This window comes from Camarhynchus parvulus, chromosome 2, assembly GCF_901933205.1.
Source record: "Camarhynchus parvulus chromosome 2, STF_HiC, whole genome shotgun sequence".
NCBI lineage: Eukaryota > Metazoa > Chordata > Aves > Passeriformes > Thraupidae > Camarhynchus > Camarhynchus parvulus.
In genome coordinates, this window is record NC_044572.1 from 80,169,961 (window position 1) to 80,195,635 (window position 25,675).

Sequence of the window (25,675 nt, forward strand, 5' to 3'; positions counted from 1 at the left end):
CTGCCAATTTTTCTCTGGAACAAAACAAACCTTAAAAATTCAGTCATTGTGGAATATTTGACTTAAAAATGGAGGACTCAAAACACCATATTTGAATCTTTATTTATTCTAAAAGCCTCTTAATTTAACTGCATCATACAAAGCAGCCTGACTATTAATTAACATGATAAGGAGAAGTGGCAAAGAACAAGTAGAAATTAAGCTTTAGCTATGAATTTTCTTGAAGAAGCTAAGATCTTAAAGAAGCTAAAATTAAAATGATGGATAAGGTATTTGGGAAACATGGTAGTACATCAAGAACATGTACAGTGTAACAATTAAAATAATAATATAACAATTAAAACAATTGTTTTGTACAGTGTAACAATTAAAACAATAATATAACAATTAAAACAATTGTTTTGTACAGTGTAACAATTAAAACAATTAATAAGCACACTAGAATGTTCATAACAAGATATATTTATGCTATCCATGTTTCAAAGAACTAGCAAGAAATCTACTGCAGTAATCCTCAAAACCAAAACCAAGATAAAAAGCTGGGGTATAAATTTGCTTCCATGCTGAGAATCTCAACTCCTCATAATTAATATTTTTGAGGAAAATATCTTTTATTTGAACAACGCAAGTTCAACAGCTAATAAAGATCTTCCTGAAAATAGGCATCAAGCTTCTTTGTAGAGATATGGTCATCATCATCTATCAGCTTTATTAGGTTTTCCCATTTGATAATTTCATGTAACAAGTAAATAGTTAAGCTTCCAGGTTTATGTGAAAATGTAAATGCTTTTGAGAACATGTAACACATGCCATAATAATGCAATAAATTCACTTTTAAAGGAAAACAGAAAAATATACACATATATACATATATATTTAAACATACATGCACACAAGCATATTTACACTAATTGCCTTCCAAAAATAGTTAGCCTAGGCAATGGGAATGTAAGCTGCAAAAGCTTCAAAATGGTCTGAAAAGCAAAATGTAGTATACATGACAGAGTAAAGCCTGCAAGAAAAAAATGAAACAAGCCCCATTAGCTAATCTTTTGATAATTCAGTGTAACTTTTTCTCAGGACTCACCATGAGAGACCATTCTTTGACTTTCTGGAAAATGACTCTGCGACCCTGTGGCATCCAGGCTACCAGTACTGTCACAGCTCGGATGGTCAGCCAACAGACATAAAGACCACAGGCAGCTGTGTACAGCTCATGGATTTTGGCAGTCCCCGTCCAAAATGACATTAACCACCGGCCAGCGAACACTGAAAACACAAGCACTCTTACATACAGTAATGCTGCTGGATGTATTAGGAAAGGATGCTTATTTAAAAAGTACTTATTGCATTTATCTGAAATATTCCTGCACAAATATTATTAATCATAAACCAGTTATTTTGGTACTATACTTGTAATGCATAAAGGTGTGAAGGACTATGCAAAGGGCTTCAAAAATGATGCCAAATAAACACATAGAAATCCTTTTCCACCTAAATTTTCATTAGGACAGCAATGTGATCTGAGCTACAGCAAAACAAAGCATTGTTCAGAGCCTAAATACTGATCTGCAGAACTGCAACAGCGATCATGCATTAGTGTGTAAGCTTGAACTTAAATTATATGAGCTATCTTTGGGTTGTTTCACTGCCTCATCTTATTTTTTAAAACTTACTGATGGGACTTCTGAAGTTCTCTGACAAAAATGGGAGACTGATTTGCTACAGTTCATTTTTTAATAGTGTTTTCATTTCCCTAGTATTACAGTGGAGTTATTTTATGTCCTACTAGTAAAACAATCACAGAATTTATAACTTTGATCTTAACACATTATTGACTTTAGGATCATTAATAGAAGAAGGTAATAAATTACATAGTATTACAGCAGACAGGTTATGAAATTTATGCTGGTTGGCATGGCTTCATTTACTCCAAATTATTTTTAAAAATACCAAGTGTTTTTGACGTACTTATTCAGACATTTTACATACATGCCACTTCACAAAATCTCCTAGTGATGTATCAGGATCACAGAATGATAGAGTATCTCGAGTTGGAAGGAACCCCTAAGGATCGAGTCCAACTCCCTGCTCCTCGCAGTACTCAACAATGGCACCTTCAGAATATTTAATTAAAGAAAATACTGTAGAAGACCTGGAAACAATCTACATATTTTCCTTCTCAAAACAGTAAAACAGGTGCAAGAGTTTCAATTATTTTCCAGTCAATACTGCAGAGATTGAAGAATGTGAAGTCCTGTCCTCAGAGGAAAATTATTCTACAACAAAAAGGGAATAGCAATCTCTGTCATTTAGATTTTTAGATTACAATTTGATGACAAATTATTAAAGATTAGACTAGTTTCCATATTTTTGCCTTTTGACTTCAAACAATGGTTTCAAAACATCTGCAATGGTTGGGCATGGCAAAATACTGAGTTGTTTTTAATGACAGTTTACCATAACAGACTCACCTGGTAAGGTAAGGCAGATAAGACTAGCAATCAGTAATGTTATGCACATGAAAACTATCAAAAGAAATATCTGAAAAAGGGAAAAAAAAGGAGGGAAAGTGTGTAAGAAATTTATTTAACCACACCCCAAGAAACCCCAGTACCAAAAAATACATCATCCTAGAAAGGCAGCTAAACCAGGATGTTCAAATACTGATGTTTCACTACAAATAAATCAGCAAAAAGAAACCTAACCACAGTACATGCAGAACACCTGCAGTGTTGTGAATTTCTAAGACTTTCCATTAACTGTTCCAACAGTAAAAAAACCCCATTTGAATCCAGAATGACTTAAGTTCTTTGCTTTGTCACATAAAAAAAGACCATCTCTTAATTTCTGCACGGAGCAGCATGACTTCCATATAATCCTGAAAGATTTCTAGCTCTGTATGCCATAGGAGCAAGACAGGGGTTTTAAAAGGAAAACCTTGCTGACAAAGTTCTTCTAGATGTGCTCAGGTTTCTGCGACCAGAAGCTGACAGTAAAGCTGGTTACTCCTCAGCCAGATTTTCATCTTACCAGACAATTATCATGTACTTTTTAAAATATTTCTCAAGCACCAGGCGCTATGAAGTTCTGCTTCACTAATCATCACAGCCACACAACAAGCAAGCTTCCTATGGGAAAGCTACCTCCTTATCCCAACAGACTGCCAAAAGAAAGTTCAATCTGGAACAGACTTTCCTTGATGAAACATTTGGGTATAAAGGAAGGAACATTCAGATGCAATACCACAGTGACCTAATGTTAGCCATTACTTCCATTCTTCAGCTATAGCTGAAACCACACTAAGTGAGCTGTGGTGAAGTTTATATTTAACTCAGAGTTCTGCTAACAACAAAACAGCTATCTAGTTTAAGCTGTATATTATTCTAGAAATGTAAGTATTTGCCAATAAAATTTCCTTTCTAATTTTAGGGATTTAGAACTTTCAAGTATTATATAATGCTTTTCTATGTTTAATAGAGATGCAGAAGCAACAGAAGTTCTCTGTTTATTTTCTTAATAAAGCAAAATACTTCTAAATACACTTCAGCTACAAGACCAAAGTATGCCCCTCTTGAAAGCCAAGCCTTGTTAGAGGCACACCTGAACTACCTGTTTGAGAGGGGCTTATTGTCTTTCCCTCCATTACTTAGTGTAAAGAAAATAAGATATCAATTGACACATGATACTAAACATGTATGGGATCTATAAATAAAATTGTAATTGAAGGTCTTACATTAAAGGCTGAAAAAAGCCTTATATAAGCACAACTGCAACTCTATGATTTTTGAAAGCTGCAAATCATATAAAACAGGACCCACCATGTGACTTCTGACAACATGGGCCAAATCTTTATTAGAAAAAAACAACTTCTCAAATGCCTTTTTTTCTCTTGATGTGTTAGGTATACCTACCCTGAGTGGGAATTTTAAAGGCCTACGATAAGGCTGGAAACCCACAGGTCCTCCCTGTTGAAGTATGGCTTGATGGGCCGCATGGAGACCTTCTCCCACAACTGGAATGGCATTATTATTGCGAGCATGCTGATTGTTAGGCTGCTGATTTGCATTGTTTTCGTTCTCTTCCTGATCACCAAGTAGGTAAGAATGAAGATCCCTGTAACAATCAAAATTTCAGTTTTGCTCTGTTTGGTATGAATGAGAAACCTACAGAAATATAGGCCTACTCAGAATCCATACAGGTTGTACAAAACTAATACAGGAGTACTGGCAGAATCTTGATTAAGTAAAATAAGCCTTTTTTGGTAATGTACTCAATGTCATCATAAACGCAATTTAGAAGAAAAGTGCTGGTGTGGATGCAGTTAGAATCCCATCACAAGGAAAGATCACTTATCTGTTTGACTGCTTTAAAAACACCACCTGTATTAAAGATGTTGTGCACATGAAAGGAAAATTACATGGATATTTCAGTTCAGGTAAGCACATGGCTCTACTGACAGCTTTTATGTTACTGTCACTAAGCTCTATAGGAGACAAGGGCCTTCAAACCTAAACCATACAAGGAAGGTGCTGCATTGCTACGGACATACTGCCAGAAGCACAGAGGCAGGTAGTGTCTTTTGAGAAGATTCTAAATTGCTCAAACCTGTTCACAACTTTTTAAGAATATCAATCCTAGGAAAAAACCAATCTACTTAAAAATTATTCTGTTGATGTTTTCCACACATACAATTAGCAAAATTTGAGTCTGATTAAAAACGAACATTTATAACTTAATTTTCCTCAGCTTTAGCAGAGTAAGATATGCGCAGATATTCTAATAGCAATGAAATTTATCCAACAGTTTGCTTTTTGGGAACAACAGAGCAAAAGATTTTCATCTGTGCTAAACTAAAATTGCTGAAGAGGTAATTTGCAATTGTCCTAAAGAGCTGCAACAGTGGAGTACGAAAAGCCATTTCTATAATCTCTAAAACTCTCTTTTTACACTATAATTAAACACAATCAAAACTTAGAAAATAATTAGAAACTTCAAAATGTAAACCAAGAGAAGAGTGAACAGAGGTCCTTATGAGAAACTAAAATAAATATTTTGGGTTAAAGTGAAGAAAAAATCTTTCATTCATTCACTCACTTTCTCAGACATAACTTGGCAAAGAATAATTCTTGATCCTAAGAGTGCAACATGGTGGGAGAATGCCAATATACTTTGAAGTTAAACTGAAAACTGTACAGAAACAAAATCAACCTTACTTTATTCTTGACTAATTTGGCAAACAACTGATGAGCTAGAAAATAATTTCAGGTGCAAGAACTCTGCCTGGCAGTACAATAATTTACTTTATTTGACAAAGAAATGGTTTTATCCTTCTCTAAAATCTGAACTTGTAACTTTAGAACCACTAATTTAAGTTGCTTACTTCTTCAGCTCAATGTTCTAAATTATTTTTCCTTATTTTTCCTTCTTATAGTAAGAAATCCAAGAAGTGTACATGAATTTTATTTAGATGATTCATGGAAACACACTGCTGACATTTATCTCCTTATTTTCATATAATAGGGAGTGAAGAAGATATCAGTCATACTTTTACAGATTTCTTTCACTAAACAAATGCCGTAATGGTGTACCCAAAAGAACTACTTGTCAATACAGAAGCATGTACATCTACTGCTTAAAAGAAAGCAATCACTGTATAAGTTTTTCATAATGTATTTATCTGTAAAAGAGCTATTAAACCTGCTCGTTGGGATAACCTTCTGGAAAGCTGCCTTCATGTTTAAAGGCCAAACTGGGCACAGTGGTTGTAGCTGATTTTGGATATCTCTACTTCACAGCAAGTATCCAGCAGTAACAGTCCATGCTCGTACAAGACCTTTCAACCACTGTCTTGTATGTCCTTGCTCTAGCAAAGCTGGAAGCACCACCTGAAGCAAAAGCAGCTCTAGGGAAAGTTCACTTACTGGAGCATCACTGGAAACAATGGGAAGAGCATCAAATAAAACACAAGGAACATTCTAATAGAAATCTTTTACACTGAATCCTATTAATGTCACTACAATACAGAAATACATTGGATGCCAAAAAGGAAAATTCTTAGTTTTTTGCTAAGGTTTTTCCCTATATACTAACCTGAGCAGAGAGGTTAGCCACTTTGGCATATAATAAATTTAGGAAAAAAACACTGAGAAAGATTATATCTAAGAATACAGTACGCATCTCTATTTGCATCTATCATTACTGTTTGAATTATTATTCAGAAATAGGAAAAAACTGCTATTGTTAAAAAAATGCACTTACAAATATTCTTTTATTCCTGAAGCAATGACAATCAGGAATGAGTGTGTTAAAAAAGCAAACACAAAAGAAACTTCACTATCAGAAAGTTGAAATGGGAAGTGTTTTGAGGGCTTAGCCCCGAACAGTTATCTTTATGGAAGGAATACAAAATGCTTCTTTTTTCAAGTAGCTTTTAATTTGTCACATTGTATGATGTAGCCATGTCCTTTACCCTTTTCTTCTCTTGAACAATGAAGATTAGATTAATGGAAGACAAAATAACATAAAAAAAGCATCACTTTAATGCTCAGGGAGTGCAAATACACTTTTTCCAGTTATAGAAACACTGAACCCCCCCCCCCCATCTTTTTAAAAATAAATGCTCACCTGTAGAGCATAACATTATATGGAAGAAAGTTAGGCAGGAGATACTTGATAATCCGTATAGGAAGCCAGAGCATGAGTAGTACAATTGATCCAAAGACAATCTGCAATTATAAAGCAAACAAATTAGTCCAAAAAGTAGAAACTACGAAACCTAGTTTCCCACCCATCTCTGACATGTTCCCTGGGGTGGTGGGCTAGCCCAGGCTAACAGCTGAATACCTTCCCAGCTGCTTGCTTATTCCCCTCTCCTGCTGAAGGGGAAGGCAAAACAGAAGGCAGGCAAGACTGAGATAATGACAATTTAATAGAGAAAGCACCAAGTATGCAATAAAAACAGTAAGAAGAATTCAGTCTCTACTTCCCATCAGCAGACAGACAATCAGCAATTTCCTGGGAAGTCAGGAAGGCAAACACCATAACCATGAACATCCCCTCCCAACCTCCTTTCCCACAGCTTTTACTGCTGAGCACGATGTCATATCCCTTTGGTCAGTTTGGGTCAGCTGTTCCAGGAATACCCTCCTTCCAGCCTGCAGCTTATTCACTGGAGGTGAGGGAGCAGGGCAGAGCAGCAAAGAAAATGCCTGGATGCTGTGCAAGCACGGTCCAGCCATAGCCAACAGGCCTGTGTTAGCAACACTGTTTCAGCTGCCCATTCAAGGTGCAGAAGGACATTTGAAGACACTATGAAGAAAATAAAATCCATCCCAAGCAGACCAGTTGACTATGATGCCCTTGCCAAACAGGACTGCAGCTGAATAAGCACCAGAATAACCCTGCTGACAGCTAGAGCAACGCCAGAGTTCTTTCTTCCCCCTTCTCCAACACCAGGATTGCTTATTTTGTATTCCTCTCTTTTCTAAGTGGCTGACTTCTTAAGCAACTTGCTGAAGCGTCAAAAGACCTTTCAGTTCCTATTTTTTCACCTTTCAAATTGACTGAAAGACCAAAATTCAACAGGGGACATCAAGTGCCTGAAGACAATGCACTTTTATGATTCCTGTTTCCTTAAGGAACCTGATGAAAAATTAAGTACATTTTAAACACATTCTTACATTTTATATAAATGAAATAGAGATTAAAGATGTGGAAAAAATTGTGTTTAACTAGGTCAAAAAGAAAAAACATCTCATTCTTCCTAAAAAATAATAGTTTATGTCATACACAAGACATTTCTTTAAAATACAGAAGATAAAGAGAGCTTGAAAGGTGTGATTTATTCTTTGAAATGGTAAATTATTAGCATTCTGGATCCCATATTTTAGCATGAAGCTAGTGAAAATTCTGAATTAATTAGCTGAGCAAGTCAAAAGGTGAAGTTCAAGTAACTGCCTGTTCAACACTTACGTGTGACAACATAAGTGAGACCATGAGCAACCAGTAGATCTTGGCTTGTACTTCGGCCACCTGATGTACCATGAAATTTCAGGCAGCTGAAGAATTACCATTATCTAAGGACAGAATGCTCAGAAAGGTGGAAAGGTCAACTCCACTCAGACATTGACGGGCTCTCTAACAGAACCAGGATCTCTCTGAGCTTTCACTGCTTAAAGCACCTCAGGTGTAACAACACAGCACACCAAACAATGTTTCTGGTGTGTCAGTTTACACAGTTCACGTAACATTTATGTCAAAGACAATCTGCGCCCCTTCCTTCACTGCATGCTCAGCAGTGCTCAGCAAACCTCAGACAAACAACTAAAGGGAAAAAACTCTCAATGTTTTCACTATCTTACAGTGATAATCTGGAAACAGCCACCACGGGCTACAGCAGCAGAATCCAGTCCAAAATCTATCTAGAAACTTACTCTCCCCTGCTGCACTACTTTGGCTGAACTGGACACACATTTACTGCAGTAACTGAAGGCATCATGAAAGTTATGGGATTTACAATATCCATTATAACAAACACTTGTTTTCTGAATATACAGACATTTTCTGGGACTTTGCATAAGATACTTGATTTAGAAGAGAGCTCTGAAGTCCAACTAATTCTCCCCAAACCCCTGCTCTGAGCCCAGATACATCAGGTTGTTCAGAACCTTATCTAGTTGAGTTTGAGTATCGAAAAATGCAGATTCTGTTGGCAACCTGCTCCAGTACCAGTTCACTTCCACGGTGAAAATGTTTTTCTTTAAATACACAGTACATATGAAGTTTTATTTCCAAATAAAGAAATCTTTTTTATAAGTCCTTACCACTGATAAGATAAACCTCCTGAGATGTCTATAGATGGGCAAATGAATCATTTCCTGCACAGGATTGAAGTCTGGATCATTCAAATTCCTGAGAAACCATAAGACACCAGGTCTCAATACCTGGAGTAGGAAATAGAAAACAATATATGAGGACAATATAATCTTTGTATTTATCTTTCATTTTGAACAACACTGCTGCAGAAAATAAGCTGTACCGTAATAGGGATATTGGTTGAACAAGATTCCCCAAATTGCACAGAAATAGAAAAAAGAAGTATTATCACAGGGAACTAGAGAGCCAATAACCAAATAAGAGCTTAATTTTCAAGTACTGATTGATCTTAAACAACTAAAACATATTTGGATTAATTTGAAGGCAATGCTTAGATTTAACAGCTAAATAAAAAAATCTCTAAGTAAAATGTACTCAAAGTCATGATTTTTTCACTGCAGTACCAGCATGGCCCTTTTTACATAAAATTGAATCCAATACCCACACATGAAAGATTTCACAGCTCTGTATGTAAGCCTCCAACTGTGCTACATACCAATCTTGTTCTTACAGACTCACCTCTCTCAACAAAAGGATGAAGGATGCAAAATAGAAGACGTAAACCATTCCAACCAGCCAATGCAAAAACATTGTGGTGCCTGGGGCAGACTGAAAGCTCAATTCTCTGTCTTTCAGAGTGGCATCAAACATCTCCTAGAAGAAGGTAAGTAGTAAACAAATTTGAATAAAGTTTGGCAAACATCCACATGTACTGATTTTGTTTACCCTAGTTAAATATATATACTAAGCATAATTTACATGTTTGCTTTTACACATAAATACACCATTTAGAGAAAAAATGGATTATTTATGATAAGAACAGCAAATAAAGATCAATATCTGATCAATTTATTTCTTCTGACAGAAAGAAGAAATATGTCAACTCAATCACTAACAGACTCTAGATGAAGTTATAAATCAATTCAAACAAAGTGACACTATGATGGAAGCAAATAATTCCCAAGTAAAATTCTATTTCTACCAAGGCTGGAAAAAACTAATTTTGTCAATTTCAAATTTATCACTCACTATTTTTAAGGACAGAAAAACTGTCCTCAATTCCAAACAAATGCAGCAAAAATCTTTTTCAAAACAGAAAGAGACTGGACAACTTAAAATATGAAGTCATTACCATTCCACATAAGATGGCTACATAAAGAGGTTTATTCAGAGCACAAGTTTGCCTATAAGTAAGCTAATTATTACAGTGGTCTTGTAACAGCACTAAAAAGGATTAGGATCTTGTGATTTTAGTAATAGCATGTTAATTTGTATTTAGTAACATAAAAAACCCCAAAATTAGCATTAGGTAGTACCTAAAAAACGCTAGAAATTTCCCTCTGGAAATGCTGTTTATGAAAACAGAAGAGTGCTGTCAAATTCATATTAACAGCTCTCTCCTCATCAGAACTTTTTTTTTTTTGCTTCAACTATAAACCGCTACAAAAAGTTTTATCATTATTTGTTTCTGTTCTTACCAAGGAGCATATATCCAACCACCAGCCACAGATGAGAGGAAACACACCAATTTCAACCACCACTAACAAGGAAACCTTCAGGAAAAGACAGAAAATAACATCTCACTAATTTAACAAAAATTGCTAAGAAAATGATAATGTCAGTTTAAATTGAGAGGGTTTTTATCCGCACACAAAAAATTAGGATTACCTTGACAACAATATAGCAAACTCCTAGTAAACGACGTGATCGCTGAAACTTAACAAGAGCTGCCAAACCCTGAATAACTTTGTCAAGAAAATAACACTGGAAAACATTTTGTAACAGTCTAATATCAAATACTATATTATGCTGCTTTTAGCAACAGGAAATTTTATAAAAGAGAAAAATTAAAGAGTAAGTATGTGTACTATCAGGGTTCTCTTTTCAAAACTGGCTGTGACTCCAGTAGTCATGATCTGGTGTGCTGAGTAACATCCACAAACATGCACCTAAAGTAAATAAATATTTATTAATAATAGGTCCCTTCTTAAATTAAACAACCAGCAGTTTTCTTGAGAAATAAACAGTTGTCTCTGAAAACATCTGCCATAAATAACTAAGTTTAAAAACTGAAGACCTACTTTAAATAGTAGCTTTCCCTTCACTGCTGTCTAAATCAAATTCTCACCTTTTCCAAGAAAAGTTGGATTCAATTGCACTTTGGGAGTTTGTTTTGGGTTTTTTTTTCAGGAGGCAAAACTATGCTAATCTACTAATGCTAATCTACTGATGTTTTACACTTGCACTGCACATCAGTATACTGATGTAGGAAGTTGATGTTAACTTCATTTACTTTTGCACAGAAAACTGGTAACAATTGTATATTCTTTCATATTGAAGCTGATGTAAAAAAACATGCAGCTGGAATTCAGCCTTCTTACTTGTGACCAAATAAATCCTTTCAGCTTCCAGTACTTTGTTTTCTTCTAAGAGAACTAAGAGAAAGTAGTTTTCTCTGAAAAAGCAATAATGAGAAAGAAAGTCTTGCTGCAAACTCTCAGTAATTCAGAGACATAAGAAACTAAAATAATTCTTATTCAAAAAATCTGGCAGGATCAAGAATTTTTGAATAAACTTCCCATCATACCTCCTTTTATAATCTCTCTGCTGCAGCTACAGTCCACAGCAGAAGCCTATGGGTAGTGAGGAAAAAATGATTCTATACTCTTCTCCTCAGACAGACTTTCAAGCAAGCATAAAAGCCCTTGGTTGTGTTGTTAAGCATGTGGAAGTATTTGAAAGCAGGCAGTCACATTGACAACTTCTAAATCTCCAAGAGAATCGACCTTTCCTTCCAATTTCACCAAAAGAGCAGAGAAAAATGGCAAGTTAAGTGCACCTACATCACATCTGCACCTTCACAAAGCATAGCCTGAAAAGATCATTTACACATAAATCTGAACCAGGTAACTACTGACAAAAGGATACATGACAAACAATTAGAGTGACTGCTAGAAGAACATATCCCACTATAGTTGTAATCAGGCCTTCAAAGTGAGATGCTTGGACCTGGAGCAAAGAGGAAAAAAGGTAAAAGTTTATCAGTCTCTTAGAAGATTACATCTCCTTTTTATGTAACTAAGATAAATTCCAAATTTCAACTCTTCAAAAAGAATGCCAAGTTTCTCTAGTTTTTACAGATTTTAATAATCTACTATTGTTTTTGTATCTGCCTCAAAAATAATGTTTACATTTACATTACAACTACTTTCTCCAAACTCAAAACAACTTCAATATATGAAACAAAAAGTGCCACCTTACACTGTTTTATTCATGCCCTAGTTTCCCCTACTCAGTACCATCCACTATGAAAATTAGTAAATAACTTTAAAATGTACACAAGGAACAAGAGGCTGTTAAAAAATCCTGAAGACACACACAGTTTTTACAAACAGTAAAATCCTTACATGAGATGTAAATAATGGAGGAAGTGGAAAAGAGTGGGACAACATTTTTAATCATGTAGTCAAAAAGGTTGAAGGACTAGTAAGAAGATATACTTGAAGTTACTTTTGCAACCACAAATAGAAGTGGAAATAAGCTACAAAAATGCTGTGATTGAATAAAAAGTGGTAGTTTATTTTCCATTTTGAAATTATAAAACAGTACTCACATATTCCTCAAAGCCCAGGCCAACAATGGAGAAGTGACCAATGTGGTATGGACAAAATGCTGTATAATGCAAGCAGAAAGGAGAAAATAAGGCCATGAAAACTGCTAAATGGACCCTTATTTGCAAGATGAGTATTGTAACATGGTATTATTCTACTTCGCGTAAATTTCATGAAAAAAATACAAAAATTAATTTCTGCACAAATATTTGCAAGTGTTAGATTCCTAGAATTTTACAAACACTGATCAGAATTTACACTTATGGACTAAAACAATATAAAACTACACAGAATAAGAGGACATTCTTTTCCTTCTTACTTCCCATTGCACTCTGTAAATTAATTCCATTTCTCAGAGTTATGTACTAGGCTGGCATCTGTCTCAGACTCCTGCAGGAACCTATGCTGTATATTCATTCTTTCCCATGCACTAAAAGACTTCAGTAGCCATTTTATAGCCTGGTGAGATGGGACTTGCTTTAGCAAGGCTTCAGTTCTAGTACTTTAATTCTTAGGAATATTTAAAATATTGTGAAAAATGCAAGCCCTGCAGAAATTTGCAGAGGGAAGAGGAGGGGGAGAAAGATGACATACAGTGAAGGGATAAGGAGCAAATGAGAAGTCTTTTACTTTGAACTAATGTACTAAAAACTGTTCATTGTTCCTGAGAACTCACTCCTGACCATTCTGAGGTTCCAGGGGAAATGCATTAAAAGACACAACACTTCCATTTTTAGAAACCTGCATATTTGCAACAAAATCAATTTTTTAGTTCCTTTATCTCACTCTGTTGTCTTCCAACCAAGTTATGAAGGACTACAGAATTCAAGTAATTTTTTATAGCAGTGGAGTGCATCAGTATAAAGAGAAGGGGCTGCAAAAGTGGCAAGCTTTTATTTTCACCTATATTGTCTTCACTACATCATGGTAGCCCACCCTGGGAACTACTACAGATTAAACATTCCCTCAGATGAAAAGTGTGATGATTTTCTCTCTCCTAATTTCTGTATGACCAACATAAAAAAATTCCAACTTCAAAACCCAAGAAGCAAACAAACAAATCAAAGAAAAAGATTTAGCAGGATTCATATTACCCTAATCAATGATAAGAAAAGTTTGAATTTATGTCTCTTAGGAAAATCAGCAGTCATTGGGAAAAGCAAACATGTAAAAGATAAAGGGAGGAATTGAACTCTCCCGGCCCAGTAAGAACAAGAGAAAGAAAAGTGAGATGAAAAAGATCACACTCACAACTCCTACAGATATCAGACTAATAACTTAAAAGTTGCATTTTTGACATTTTATGAGAATATACTGCATAGTTTGTCATGTTTTTTTAAATAATATTATATAAAACATTATCTAATGGATTCCTTAAAAAAAGCACAAAGGAGTACAAACTCCTCTGTGAGTACTAGACTGAGCTATAGAAAATATTAATTAAGTTGAAATGAATTAATTTGTCCAAGGAGAATTTCTGGACCACTAATTAAGGTTACAAATGCTTTCCTTCTGTTTTATATTTTATCAAGTTCCTCCTGTGACATCTGAACTCACAAGTACTATAATTACAAACTACTAGAGATTTGGCAGTTGCAAATTAAGCAGTATTACTTAATGGGAAAGATACTAAAAATAGGCTTGAGAGGCACATATTAAATTCCCAGACCTCCTGCTACTTAGGAAAGTCATTCTCTTCTCTATTTGGGAGTTTCCCCTTGGCAAAGCAGCTACTAAAATGTTTCTATACGACAGCCTCATTAAACATTCTTATTACTTCCTTATTATTGAATTTTAATCTATGGTTTAGAAATTCCATGGTTATTATCTACTTAGTAAAAAAGCCTACATATTATAGCAGCTAAAATAATCCAATTAACTTCTGATAACTACGTATTAAAATAGAATAATTATCAAAAAGAAATAATTCAATTATTTTCCACTTCTTATTTTAGAACAGTTACAGTTTCTCATTCTCATGTGAATTAAACATACAATGTACTGATGTTTATTTTCTCTTGATTTGATGGTTTGTTTCAGTATCTAGATGCTCAAATCACTGGTTCAGTGTCGTGAGCTTTACTTTGTCTGTAAAAATTTATCTACAGTACAGCTTCAGCTTTTCAACCTCAAACCCTTCTGCCAAGAAAGACCACTGAAAAAACACAAAACTAACATAAGAAATTCTTTTCTAAACTCATAATTCAGAGCAAGTGAAACTTTGTGGTATTTTTGTCTGGTATTTTTTGAAGTGTATAACATGCTTCATTTGTCACTAAAATGCTACATTCTTGCAAACCTCCCTCCCTTTCAGTCTGAGCTCCAAGAATGGATTCTTAATGGAAAATTTTGTATAACTCTATCTAGTAAAAACTATGAAGAGAAAAAAAATCTTAGCTATTCCTCAAAGTACTGCACTTTCTTGCAAATTATATTCCCTGAGATTCCTCCTTTAGAGGAATATAAATAAATATTTTCTGTGCTTTAGGTGACATGATTAAGGTTCTGCTAGGTTTCCTACTTTAAATCTATTCACTTAAAGAAATTAAAATGACAAAACTAGAAAATAATAAATATTTGTTATTCATACTGCCAGTTCATTTTGGTTCTGCTTTTAGACGTCACATTTTCATTTTTCTAGAACAGCCTTAAAATAGACCTGCACTACCAATTCACAAAGAAGGATCATTTTAACACCTAAGAGCAAACAATACTTACCAAAGACAAGTATGAACAGTGTATTTAAAGACACCACCCAAAAGACGTGTTCCTGTAAGGAGTACAGGGGAAAGAGGAAGGAAGATGACAAGAAAACAGTACATAAATGTCTGTTTTTTAAATAAGTGACTTGACTTTTGTATCTCAACTTATTTCAACAGTCTGTCATCACCAGAACTTGCACATCTCATGTTAGAGCCAGAAGGTTTGTGCTCTAACATGCAGCTGAGTTACATTCATGAACATTTATCTAGATAAGTGCACTTACTCTTGCTTACATTTTGTAAAAGTAGGCTTTTACTTTAAAATCTATACAAATAGTTCCATCTTTAAAAAGAATTACATGAAATGTGTGTGGATACTTTTTTCATAAATGAGAAATGTTCATCTGAACTTTTAACTTTTAACAATTAGTCTTTGCCACAACAAATGCATTAAAAAACCTGACAGCTCTGACTCCAGAAATGACAGCACATCTCCATTTTTTAGTATTACTTTTAGCTAAGATGTGACCTCAGCCACAAGTACACTGGATTTTTACTTCTATTGATATTAATATTTAAGGTAAATTACTAATAACATAATTGTAAACCTAAGGCATCACATTTAAATAAGAGACATTAATAACCTCTGAGGTATTTTTCAAATTGAATGATTCTAAGAGAGAGTATTTTGAAAACAGAGTCAGCTGAAAATCTAGTCTACACTAGATGTAGTGGTGTCATGGTGGTATTAGGACAAAAAATATGAATGAGAACTGTATTTTAATTATAAGAGAGATCAAAACATAAGGTTAGAATACATAGGTATTTTTAGTGTGTGCTTTTTAAAAGGTCTGATTTTCATTTTCAGTGGAGTAAGTGATCCAAAGTTATCTACATCTTTTAAGAAATTCCACTTTTATGCCACACACACCCCACTAATTTGTGAAACTCCTGAAATCCCAGTTTGCTTGGACATGACATCATATGAAACTCTCTTTAAAGAAATATATTATATGAAATGAAAATAAGGACTTTAAATACAATTATGTATATTTACAAATACAGGTACTTAAAAAAATCCTTCTGTGGAAATTCTTGAAAAGCAGGATTGCACTTACTAAGAAAACCAGAGATCCATCAAGTCCAAGCATCTGTGAAGATAAGAAAGTTATTTTTACTTATCAGAAAAACTAACCTGAATCTAAAATAAACCTCTTTTACATTGACCTTTATTGTCCAATGCAGTCAACAGTTTTTAAATGGCTCAACCAACAGTCCCAGCACATAAATTCTTACCAATAAAGAGAGAAACTAAGTTCTCATTCAACACAGTAAACTCAGGTGTTCAAAGACAGCGATATACCTGTGGAATATCTGAATACACAGGTATCTGTATGTGTTTGGTCAAATCAAACACAGAATCAATTAATTTATAAGCTGTTTCTCTCCATGACTTTGAAGACTTTGATAAAGATATTGTATTTACAAAATATTGTAATGATTGTATGGCTATTTAAGTACATGTTTAATCAACTCAATATTAAAGTATAAGAGCAAAGTTTTGTTTCATCCTACTTGCAAAATATCAGTTTATGCTGCACTTAGAAAAGTTAGTATTTTGCCCTCGATGTGTAAAAGCAACTACTAACAGGGTAATTTGCTACACTGTATGCTATTAACTTTTGAACAGAATTGTTTTACAGCTAGGGAAGATGGGAAACAAATTCTTCATCACTCAGCACTGCTGTTATGGGAAGTATCCACAGAGCAGCCAAAAATAAAACATCCATTACCAAAAAAAAAAAAAAACCAAAAAAAACAAAAACAAAAACTCCTTTCCCCCCACTTTGAGTGTATCTTACTATTTCAATCCAGACACTCCTAATCCACAATTACTGCTGTAAAGTTCCATGTTCAAGGCTCTTTTGTACGAGGACTTTGCACTAAGTTCCAAGATATAAAAGTTGCACATATTTTACAAATTAAACTAAGATGCAAAAATGTTTGAAAATTCAGAAAACTTGCATGGTATTTTTATATTATAATAGAAGAGGCTACCCCAATTTCAATACTAAATGTCAACTACACATCTATGGCCTATATCAGCACATAACATTTTAGGAGAGTATGCTGAAACTGACTTCTATATTCACGAAAAAGCAACAAAATATCATCAGTTAGGAATATATCAGCACTTTCTAGCAAATAAATTTGGTTCAGAAATACAGCACTTCCATCCTGAAATAAACAACAGAATGGTTCAGGAACCTGAATTTATGCACATCCTTTTTAATGAAATATCTTTCAAAAGACACTAAGAAGCTTTCAGTAGATACAAAACAAATATCAAGATGTGCCACTCATTATGAAAACTGTATTTGTGCTACCCTGCAATCAAGGCAACAACTATATCACAGCTTCATGTGATGCTGATAAATCACATGAAGCTGCTGCACCTACCTTCAGGCAGATTTTGCTGCATGTGGTGAGCTTAGAACTCAAGATGTTGGCTACCTCTAGACCAGCTACAAAAACCTAATTTTCGAGTCTCTACACTACTCCGTGATTACAGTGTACACGCATGTCATGCTCCAGTTATGGAATCTGTGATCCATAAACAATACAGAAACATGTTACACTAAAATGCTCCATCAATTTTAGAGAAATACATTCAATTTCTCTTTTCTTTAGTGTAATGCTTTCATGAACACAAAAATTAAGCATTAAACTACATCTAATGCAACATCTTTGCACTCCTAATCTGGCCCAGGGTCCTCAAAGCAAGCTGCAAGTCAGTTCTATACCTCACCAAGTGGAAGACTTCAGAAAAGACTAGTAAAGCATGTTTTATGCTGCTACTATATACTTATAAACTGCTCCTATACTTAAAACTGAAAAAATGCTTTCTTTAATGGTTGAGAAGTAACATAATAACATTTTGTTCATAATGTAACAACTTTTCTAGGTCACTAAAGGCTCTTACAAAAGAATGATTTCCAAATCTATCCCAGATGCACTTTAATGCAGCAATACTACAAATAATTTCAAGTATGAGCCTGAATTATTAAATTCAAGAAAATGATTCTTACTCACTCGCTCCCAAGTAAGTTCTTCTGCTGCTCGATCCCATTCCAAAGCATTCCAGTTCATGTCATCTGAGGAGACAATGGCCATTTTTATAGCTGTTAGATCACTCAAAACAAGATGTAACCACTCCATGGTTATGTTCTAAATGAACAAAAAGACTTGAGTGCATAATATCCATCTTGTAACTGCCGACAGCTTTTCAGCAAGCAGATGCTTCAGCACTCAAAATGCATGAAAATTGCAGAGGCAAGATAAATAAGCTTAAGTGGGAACTTACACAGCTTCCTTCAATTACAACAGCTCAGTATTCAATTAATTTATATTTAATAAGAACTAGAACATTAATGTTTTGAGTCACCTGTTACCTTGTGCTCCATTGTTTGCATCTGCTGCATCTTCTACTACAGCATCCTCTTCATCTTCATTATCTTCCTCCTCTTCATCTACTTGTTCCTCTTGAATTTCAGGGTTCTCACCTACAACTACATTCTCAGCAGCTGGGTTAGCAGGTTGATCAAGCACAGCATTTTCAGCACCTCCATTTACAGCAGCCTGAGCCTGCAGAAACAGGATTTAGTACTTGGTTAAACTGATAGAGCACTCTTCATGCTTTTATCCTGCATATATATGAAACCAAACAGTATTAAAAAAGGCCAATAATATATTTTCTAGATAAGAATTACACTTGGGACCACTAAACCTTTAAAAACAGGAACAGAAACATTCAGTTAACTTTACAGAGTAGCTGAGGTAGCAAAGGGCCTCTAGAGATCATCTAGCCAATCTGACTATTCAAAGCAGGGTCAGCTATGGCAGGCTCAGTGCTGTTTCCACTTGGCTTTTGAGACACCTTTTCCTGAGGTTGAAACTTTACGTCTCTAAGCAACCTGTTCCAGTAGGTGATCACAGTAGTAGTATATTAAAAAAAAACCAAAACCCACCTTTTTTTTTAATCTAAATGGAACTTCCTGCATTTTAATTTAAGCCTACTGCCTATGGTCTTGCCACTCAACACCAGCAAGACAGCCCTGGCTCTGTCTTCTTCACAGCCTTCCATCAGGCATTCATACAGACTGGTAAGGTCCACCCTGAGCATTCCCATTTTCAAACAAAATAATTTCAGTTCTCTTAGCCTCTCATCATGTCAGACATTCCAGCCCTTTAATAATTTCTGTTGGCTCTTCACTGCACTCATCCCAGTCTGTCCATGCCTCTTTTGTACTGAGGGGACCCTAAAACTGGATACAGCACTCCAGATGTGGTTCCACCAGTGCTTTACAGAGTAGAACTCCCTCATGGAAACTATCATTATATGAGAAAGATGATAGTTCAAGGCCAACTCAAGTCGGTCAGCAAGATGAGAATCTCTGTCTTTTAAAAACTAACATTTACAAAAAGGAAAACAACATTTTGAATTATTTCTTCCCTATGCATGGATTGCTTGTATAATCATTTCTTCACCCAAGAGGCTCCGGAAAGCACTGAAGGAGCACACGTGTGTATGTGGGGAGTGGGAGGAGGGGCAGAGAAGCTCCAACTTCAGTGGTGTCAACAAAACTTCCATTTGCTTTGAGAACAGTGAATTGTTACCTCATGAACTACCAGCATACTAATGAAAAAGACAAAACAAAAGCAAGCTGCATCTTCATTTACTATGCCTGAGAATTCAGCTTTATGTGCATAAAATTATCGTAAGAAATGGTACTGATACAGAGCTAAGAATCTATGCAATGCTACACAATAAAACAACTTCGTAACAGTGGTGTCACTGAGCTTATATAGGAGAAAGGGTTCAACTTCTGCTAACAAATAAAGATACCATGAAGTAAAATAACATTCTGATAAAGTACTTACCCCCAGAATCACATTTTCTAAATTAATTGTGAACTAATGAGCACTAAGTTTTACCTCATTTGGTTGACCAACACCATTGAGTGGCTGCTGCTGATTTTGTTCCAACCACTGTGGTGCTCCTCCATGGACGATCTGTTCGCGTAACCATACAAGGCTGATAAATGCACACAGAGTGCATGTCACCACAAAACAGCCCTGCAAACAGTCAGCCAGTAAGTTCTCCCTGTTAAAAAAAATAAATAATGAAAACAATATTTTGCTGGTAACACTACAGAGTAGCTCAGAAAAAACAATCTTTCAGAACAGCAAAGGAAACACGGTCACTAAGTAAAATGGTTTGATATAGTAAGAGGTTTACTTGAATGGCTAAATGCATAATATCCAGTCCGCCAGTCCATCCAGATAAAGCATTTTATCTCCTGAGCTACCTGAACCAGAAGAATGGAACTGTAGGGTTTTCCCTTCAACTGCTCTAAATTTCAGGTAGCATTTTACCTCAGATATTATCTCTATACCTTAAAAATCTTAATCATATCATACATTACTGTATAGCAGCAGCAAAGCAAAGTTCAGTCAGCCAACCAAAACTAGGGTTTCATGCAATGCAAGAGGTACTTAAATCATCTTAAGCAATTCTCATCCCTAATTTCAGGTTCCTCTTTGGAAAACTACAATATGTTCTTAAAAGTAAGTTAGAAAGATGGCATCATAGTACTCTGCCATCCCCAAAGAAGCATCAGTCTGGTCTCCCTTATAGCTGCAAACTTGTGCCTTCACAGCACAATGAATACCATGGGGACATGAAGTCCAAAATGAAAAGATGACACAAAAGGCTACTGTAATTGACTCTGCCAAAGAAATAAATGTCAAAACACTGTTTCACACACCATTAAAATCTGACAAATACCTGAGTCCCTTATTTTCTCCCTAGACTGTAATAGACATGAGGTGCTCTAGGTTCAGTTGTTTCAGATTCTTCTCCGAAAAATAAAAACAGAGTCTACACTACAGAGATAACATGAAATATACTGTTATTAGACTGAAACAAGCATCTCTCTCCAATAATGAAAATAAGTTAAATGCAACTTGACCTGATTTCTCAAATCAAATAGCCCAATTGAGATGATTTAGATGAACCACAGAGAACATTCATTCCAAATTTGCTTGATGTGCAGCTGATTCTACTTAAACTCAGTTCCAGTTCCTCATGTTCAAGATAAGGAGAAATTAAGAGGCTTGGATTTAAGTAAGCTTGGAATTCTGTTGTTTGGTATTTATTGATTCTTCAGGCAAAATTGATTTAAAAAGGACAAGGAAAGACAATGTGCAACAGCAGATGGTGATTGAAGCATTAAAAATCCAAGTATCAGCCAGAAGGAAATCTGATAAAAAATAATCCCTCTCACATAAGAGACTCAGAATGGATAAAATTAAATTAAATTCAAAATATAAAAATGCAACAAAGAAAACAGAAAGCAACATTATTAGTGACATATTTCTTAATATTCTACTATGTATCTGATTTAAACTATAGGAAATTGATTGTTTTAATTATTAAGTGAAATTTTTCAGCATAAATTTTCTTGACATCAAACACAAATTTTCATTAACCATGGCTTGCTTTGCAAAGTCTGCTCTCCAGCTCCAAAGATCCTGAATAATGGAACTCCAAAGTGAAATGATTTCTATTGTAATGGTGTTGTCCATACATCTGGTTGTGCAAAGGGTAATGGGCAGTTGCTTATCAAGATGGTAGAAGATAGCAAGTGTAACGGGATGAAAGGGAAACTAAGTTCCAAAGTTTCTGTTTTCAGGATAATCTGACTAAAACAGGTTTTTGTATCAAACTGCTGAAGTACTTACGTGGACAGAATATCTAATGGCAGTGTCAGTAGTGAGCTCACAGAGCCAGTAAACAAGCACTTGTAGATACGACCTGCATGAATAAAGAGAACCTTGATATGAATTTGATTTTGGCTATAGCTTCACTTGGAAAGGAACCCCAGGTACCCTCTTTTCACCTGGTGGCCAACTAAATTTATGACATGGAAGAAAATCTCAGCTTTCAGTGCATGAACAGAACTCAAGATGATATACAACCATGTGGAACAAAGCTGTATTTTAGCTGCGCATCTTTAAAAGTACACATTCAAAGTGTAAGAACTGCCATGCTAGATTAGACCTAAGATTCATCTAGATCTGTGTCCAGCACTGGTCACACTAATAGATGCCTAAGGAAGAATATGGAAGCAGGTTAAAGACAGAAGAGGTATCATTGCAAGTATCTATTTGGAAAGTAAATTTCTAAATGGATACTAGAGTAATTTAAATGTGCGCTCTCTTTTCTACTGAATTCCTTCACTGCTTACATGACTTTGAGATTTAAGATTTTTGCAAATCAACTTGTCCATGATAGTAAAGGAATTCTACTTTTCACACAAAAACCCCCTGCACTTTCATTTAGAGATGGTTAATAAAAATAGGACAATTCTTCTGTCCTAATATTAATAAATGGCGTAAAATAAAACTTTCCATGTAGATTTTAAAGAAGATAATTGAGAAGAGGCATTTTATTGGAGTAAGACATTAAAAGCTCTTTCATTCATGCTCTCCTATTTCTTAACACTTTTTGCATTTGCTACTAGCTTAAGAGTCAAACAGGTAGAATTTCTGAGTGAAAATAAATGAAATAGCATCTTTGATTTTTTTTTTAATAGACAGTAATGGTCTCACAAAACTATGTTGCAGGAAGTGGCACATTTCCCTATGTATAAGAGCATTATGTACAGAAAATTAATACTTACATGCAGTAAGAGGTACTACTCCCAACCATGCAAAGGCCACAAGTGTATAATGAAACCAGTATCGTATTGCTGTGCCAATACTTGTAACCAGTCCAGCAAAGATGTCTTGGATTGGAAGCCGTGAAGGCATATCTGGGGAATAAACTGGGTAGAAAAGGCACTTATGAAACAGTGCACCCTTTAGAGAAGCATTTATGTAAAATCCTGCCAACTACAAACTGTTTGCATCTGACAAAAGCTTACTAGAAGAATAAGCATATTTTATATTCTCAAGAGAGGACTCCAAACAACAAAAAAATTTCGCATAACACATTTGTTTCAGTGGGTACTGAGTGGAATGGGAAAATTAATAGCTCCATGCCAGTTTTTGACCTATGAGAAGTTTTTTAAATAGCTTTATTTGTTAACTGTAAACTCCAATTACCTAAAAATAAGCTCAAGAAAAGGCAGATTCTAAAATCAGTGTAACTCTCATTCAACACGACCTCAAAGATTCCTCTGTCTGTTATTTATAAACCTAGTTCATGGACAGGGCATGAGGAACAACAGAAATTAGCAATTTTACATGCTATCCATTTGTTTGTGCTAGATAATTTAGATCCTACTTGCCATCCAACAGCACAGACCAAAAAAACCCCCAGCACAATAAAAGCAGCGCACAGGGAGGAAAATTGCAGAAAACTGATTAAGTATCCACAGACATTGAAACTTACACACCACGACTAACTTTCAACAGATATCTGTTTCATATCAGGCAGAATTTTTTCTAAGCATGCCCCTATTACAGAGCACAATGCAAATCTCGGATCCTGCACAGATATTCTCATATACTAAATTCTCTTGACTTTTTAAACTCAACACCTATATGTTGCATAGGTCCATCCCCACTCAAAAGCCAAGAAAAACAGTGGTGAGGTTTTCTTTTGCAACAATTAGAAAACATGTAAAAATTTCATTACATGTACTTAGTTTCTACACACTTACATGGATACTAAGAAGTGGTAATGCAAAGTATCAACAACAGATTTGAATAAAGAAGATAAACTATATTTGGGAAGACATTTCTGTCTAGATGTTTGTTATATTGGAAACATCTATGCTTGAAGACTTTAACATCATGGACTATCTTTTAAAACCTTACATACTTCTAACTACATAAGGAAACTCAATTTTTATAAGAAGAAATAGAAGTTTTCAATTCCTCTCATGAGCAACCCTTTAAGAGTCTAACAAATACTGCTTTATGCTATCTACCTGCAGCCCCTTCACCTACATTCCCAATCATCCTTTTACTAGTCTCAGAGAAGAAGCCTCTAAAGCAGAAATTCTGTTCTCTCCAGAGCTATTTCCTTCAGTTTCTGTATTGTAAAGAGAAGTCAAGAACAGACAAACAGTATCAACATCCAGAAGCTGTCAAAGAACGGGGAGAGACTGGTGCATTTCAGCAACATGTGGATTATAACTGACACAAAGTAACAACAACACAGTACCCCTGAGACAAGTAGTAACTGGTTTGAAATGTCAATGCTTGTTATTCGTCAGGTATCTGGCAGGGAACTGGAATTCATGAAACACAGGACTGAAAGTATAACACTAGGGAACTGTAGCTGTGAGAACAGAGAGCAGTGAATTGAAAGCAGGACACAAACATATTTTGACATTGTCTTACAATTTTCTTGTTACAGAAACAGATTTAGTACACAATTTGGAACCATAGAAAATGCCAGCCGAAGTCTAACTAATGATCTCAGCTCACATTGAATAAACATTCTGGAAAATTTCTGCCACAGGAGACAAAAAAGCTTTGTCAAGGGTGCAAAAGAATATCTATTTAGAGTGTATCTGTTAAATATTTATGGCACCACTCACAGACAATTCAGCAGATACTTTGAGAACCTTCTCATTTTCAAAAAATATATTTTGATCAACACTTTGCAACAAGGACTACACAGAAAACATTACCTTTGTATTAATAATTAATTTGTTAGGGACAAGTTGTTAAGTTGGAAAGATTTGAAATTTAAATATGCATCTTCCAGGAATTACCGAACAGATACAAAAAAGTGTAAGAAAGAATGTCCCTCCTAACTTAAAGCAGAAATTACTTATAGAAGTTGGCATTTTTGTGTGCTCCCTTTTTAAAAGGCTTTAGAGTTACAACAGAGGTTTTTCAAATAAAAGCACAATGTAGCTACTACTCAGAGATCACAAGCTATATCCCTCAAATTTTAACAATCTGGTGATTTTTGATGATTTGAGAAGCTGAGGGTGGGAAGAAAGCTGGTTTTTCTGTGCACTGTCCTGTGCACACCTTAAAATATGTACAGCTTTTTCCACTAGAAGCTTTATACCATGATGACAAGGTAAAATCCTGCTAGGTCCTGCAACACTCAGGTGCATGAAATGCAGGAATTCCTAGCATGACAGGAACCCCTGGTGTGAAAGCATCCCGCACCACTGAAGCTTGCTACCAGTCATTTTCATAGCTTATCTCCCCACCTGTGTCTGTCACCCAGTGTCATTTTCTGTCCACACTGCAGCTCCCTGCACCCCCTCCTCACCATCACTTTGAGGCCTGAGACCTTGACCCCTGCCACCACAGCATCCATCCTCCTCACTGCACCTCCATCCCTTACTTTCCATCCCAGTAATATTTCCTAACTCAGTTTGAGAAAGCAAATTCCCGCATTATTTACCACAGTTCCTCCAAATAAAAATCTTTCTACTAGAGACCAATTGA

At 35.3% G+C, this 25,675-nt stretch overlaps 1 protein-coding gene across 2 annotated transcripts in view; it reads right to left on the reverse strand.

Moving 5' to 3' along the window:
• The window catches only part of MARCHF6 (membrane associated ring-CH-type finger 6), a 44,500-nt gene that overhangs the window by 9,108 nt on the left and 9,717 nt on the right, over positions 1 to 25,675 (reverse strand). For both annotated transcript variants that reach the window (XM_030969895.1, XM_030969903.1), the window contains exons 4-21: positions 22,936 to 23,079; positions 21,995 to 22,067; positions 20,186 to 20,354; positions 18,643 to 18,835; positions 18,284 to 18,345; positions 16,309 to 16,341; positions 15,207 to 15,258; positions 12,491 to 12,549; positions 11,806 to 11,886; positions 10,546 to 10,614; positions 10,356 to 10,430; positions 9,397 to 9,531; positions 8,826 to 8,945; positions 6,628 to 6,728; positions 5,797 to 5,934; positions 3,915 to 4,116; positions 2,475 to 2,544; positions 1,088 to 1,269 (exon numbers count right to left, since the gene is read on the reverse strand). In XM_030969895.1, coding sequence (XP_030825755.1) covers positions 1,088 to 1,269; positions 2,475 to 2,544; positions 3,915 to 4,116; positions 5,797 to 5,934; positions 6,628 to 6,728; positions 8,826 to 8,945; positions 9,397 to 9,531; positions 10,356 to 10,430; positions 10,546 to 10,614; positions 11,806 to 11,886; positions 12,491 to 12,549; positions 15,207 to 15,258; positions 16,309 to 16,341; positions 18,284 to 18,345; positions 18,643 to 18,835; positions 20,186 to 20,354; positions 21,995 to 22,067; positions 22,936 to 23,079 — 1,958 coding nt within the window. The remainder of the gene's footprint in view (positions 1 to 1,087; positions 1,270 to 2,474; positions 2,545 to 3,914; positions 4,117 to 5,796; positions 5,935 to 6,627; positions 6,729 to 8,825; positions 8,946 to 9,396; positions 9,532 to 10,355; positions 10,431 to 10,545; positions 10,615 to 11,805; positions 11,887 to 12,490; positions 12,550 to 15,206; positions 15,259 to 16,308; positions 16,342 to 18,283; positions 18,346 to 18,642; positions 18,836 to 20,185; positions 20,355 to 21,994; positions 22,068 to 22,935; positions 23,080 to 25,675) is intronic.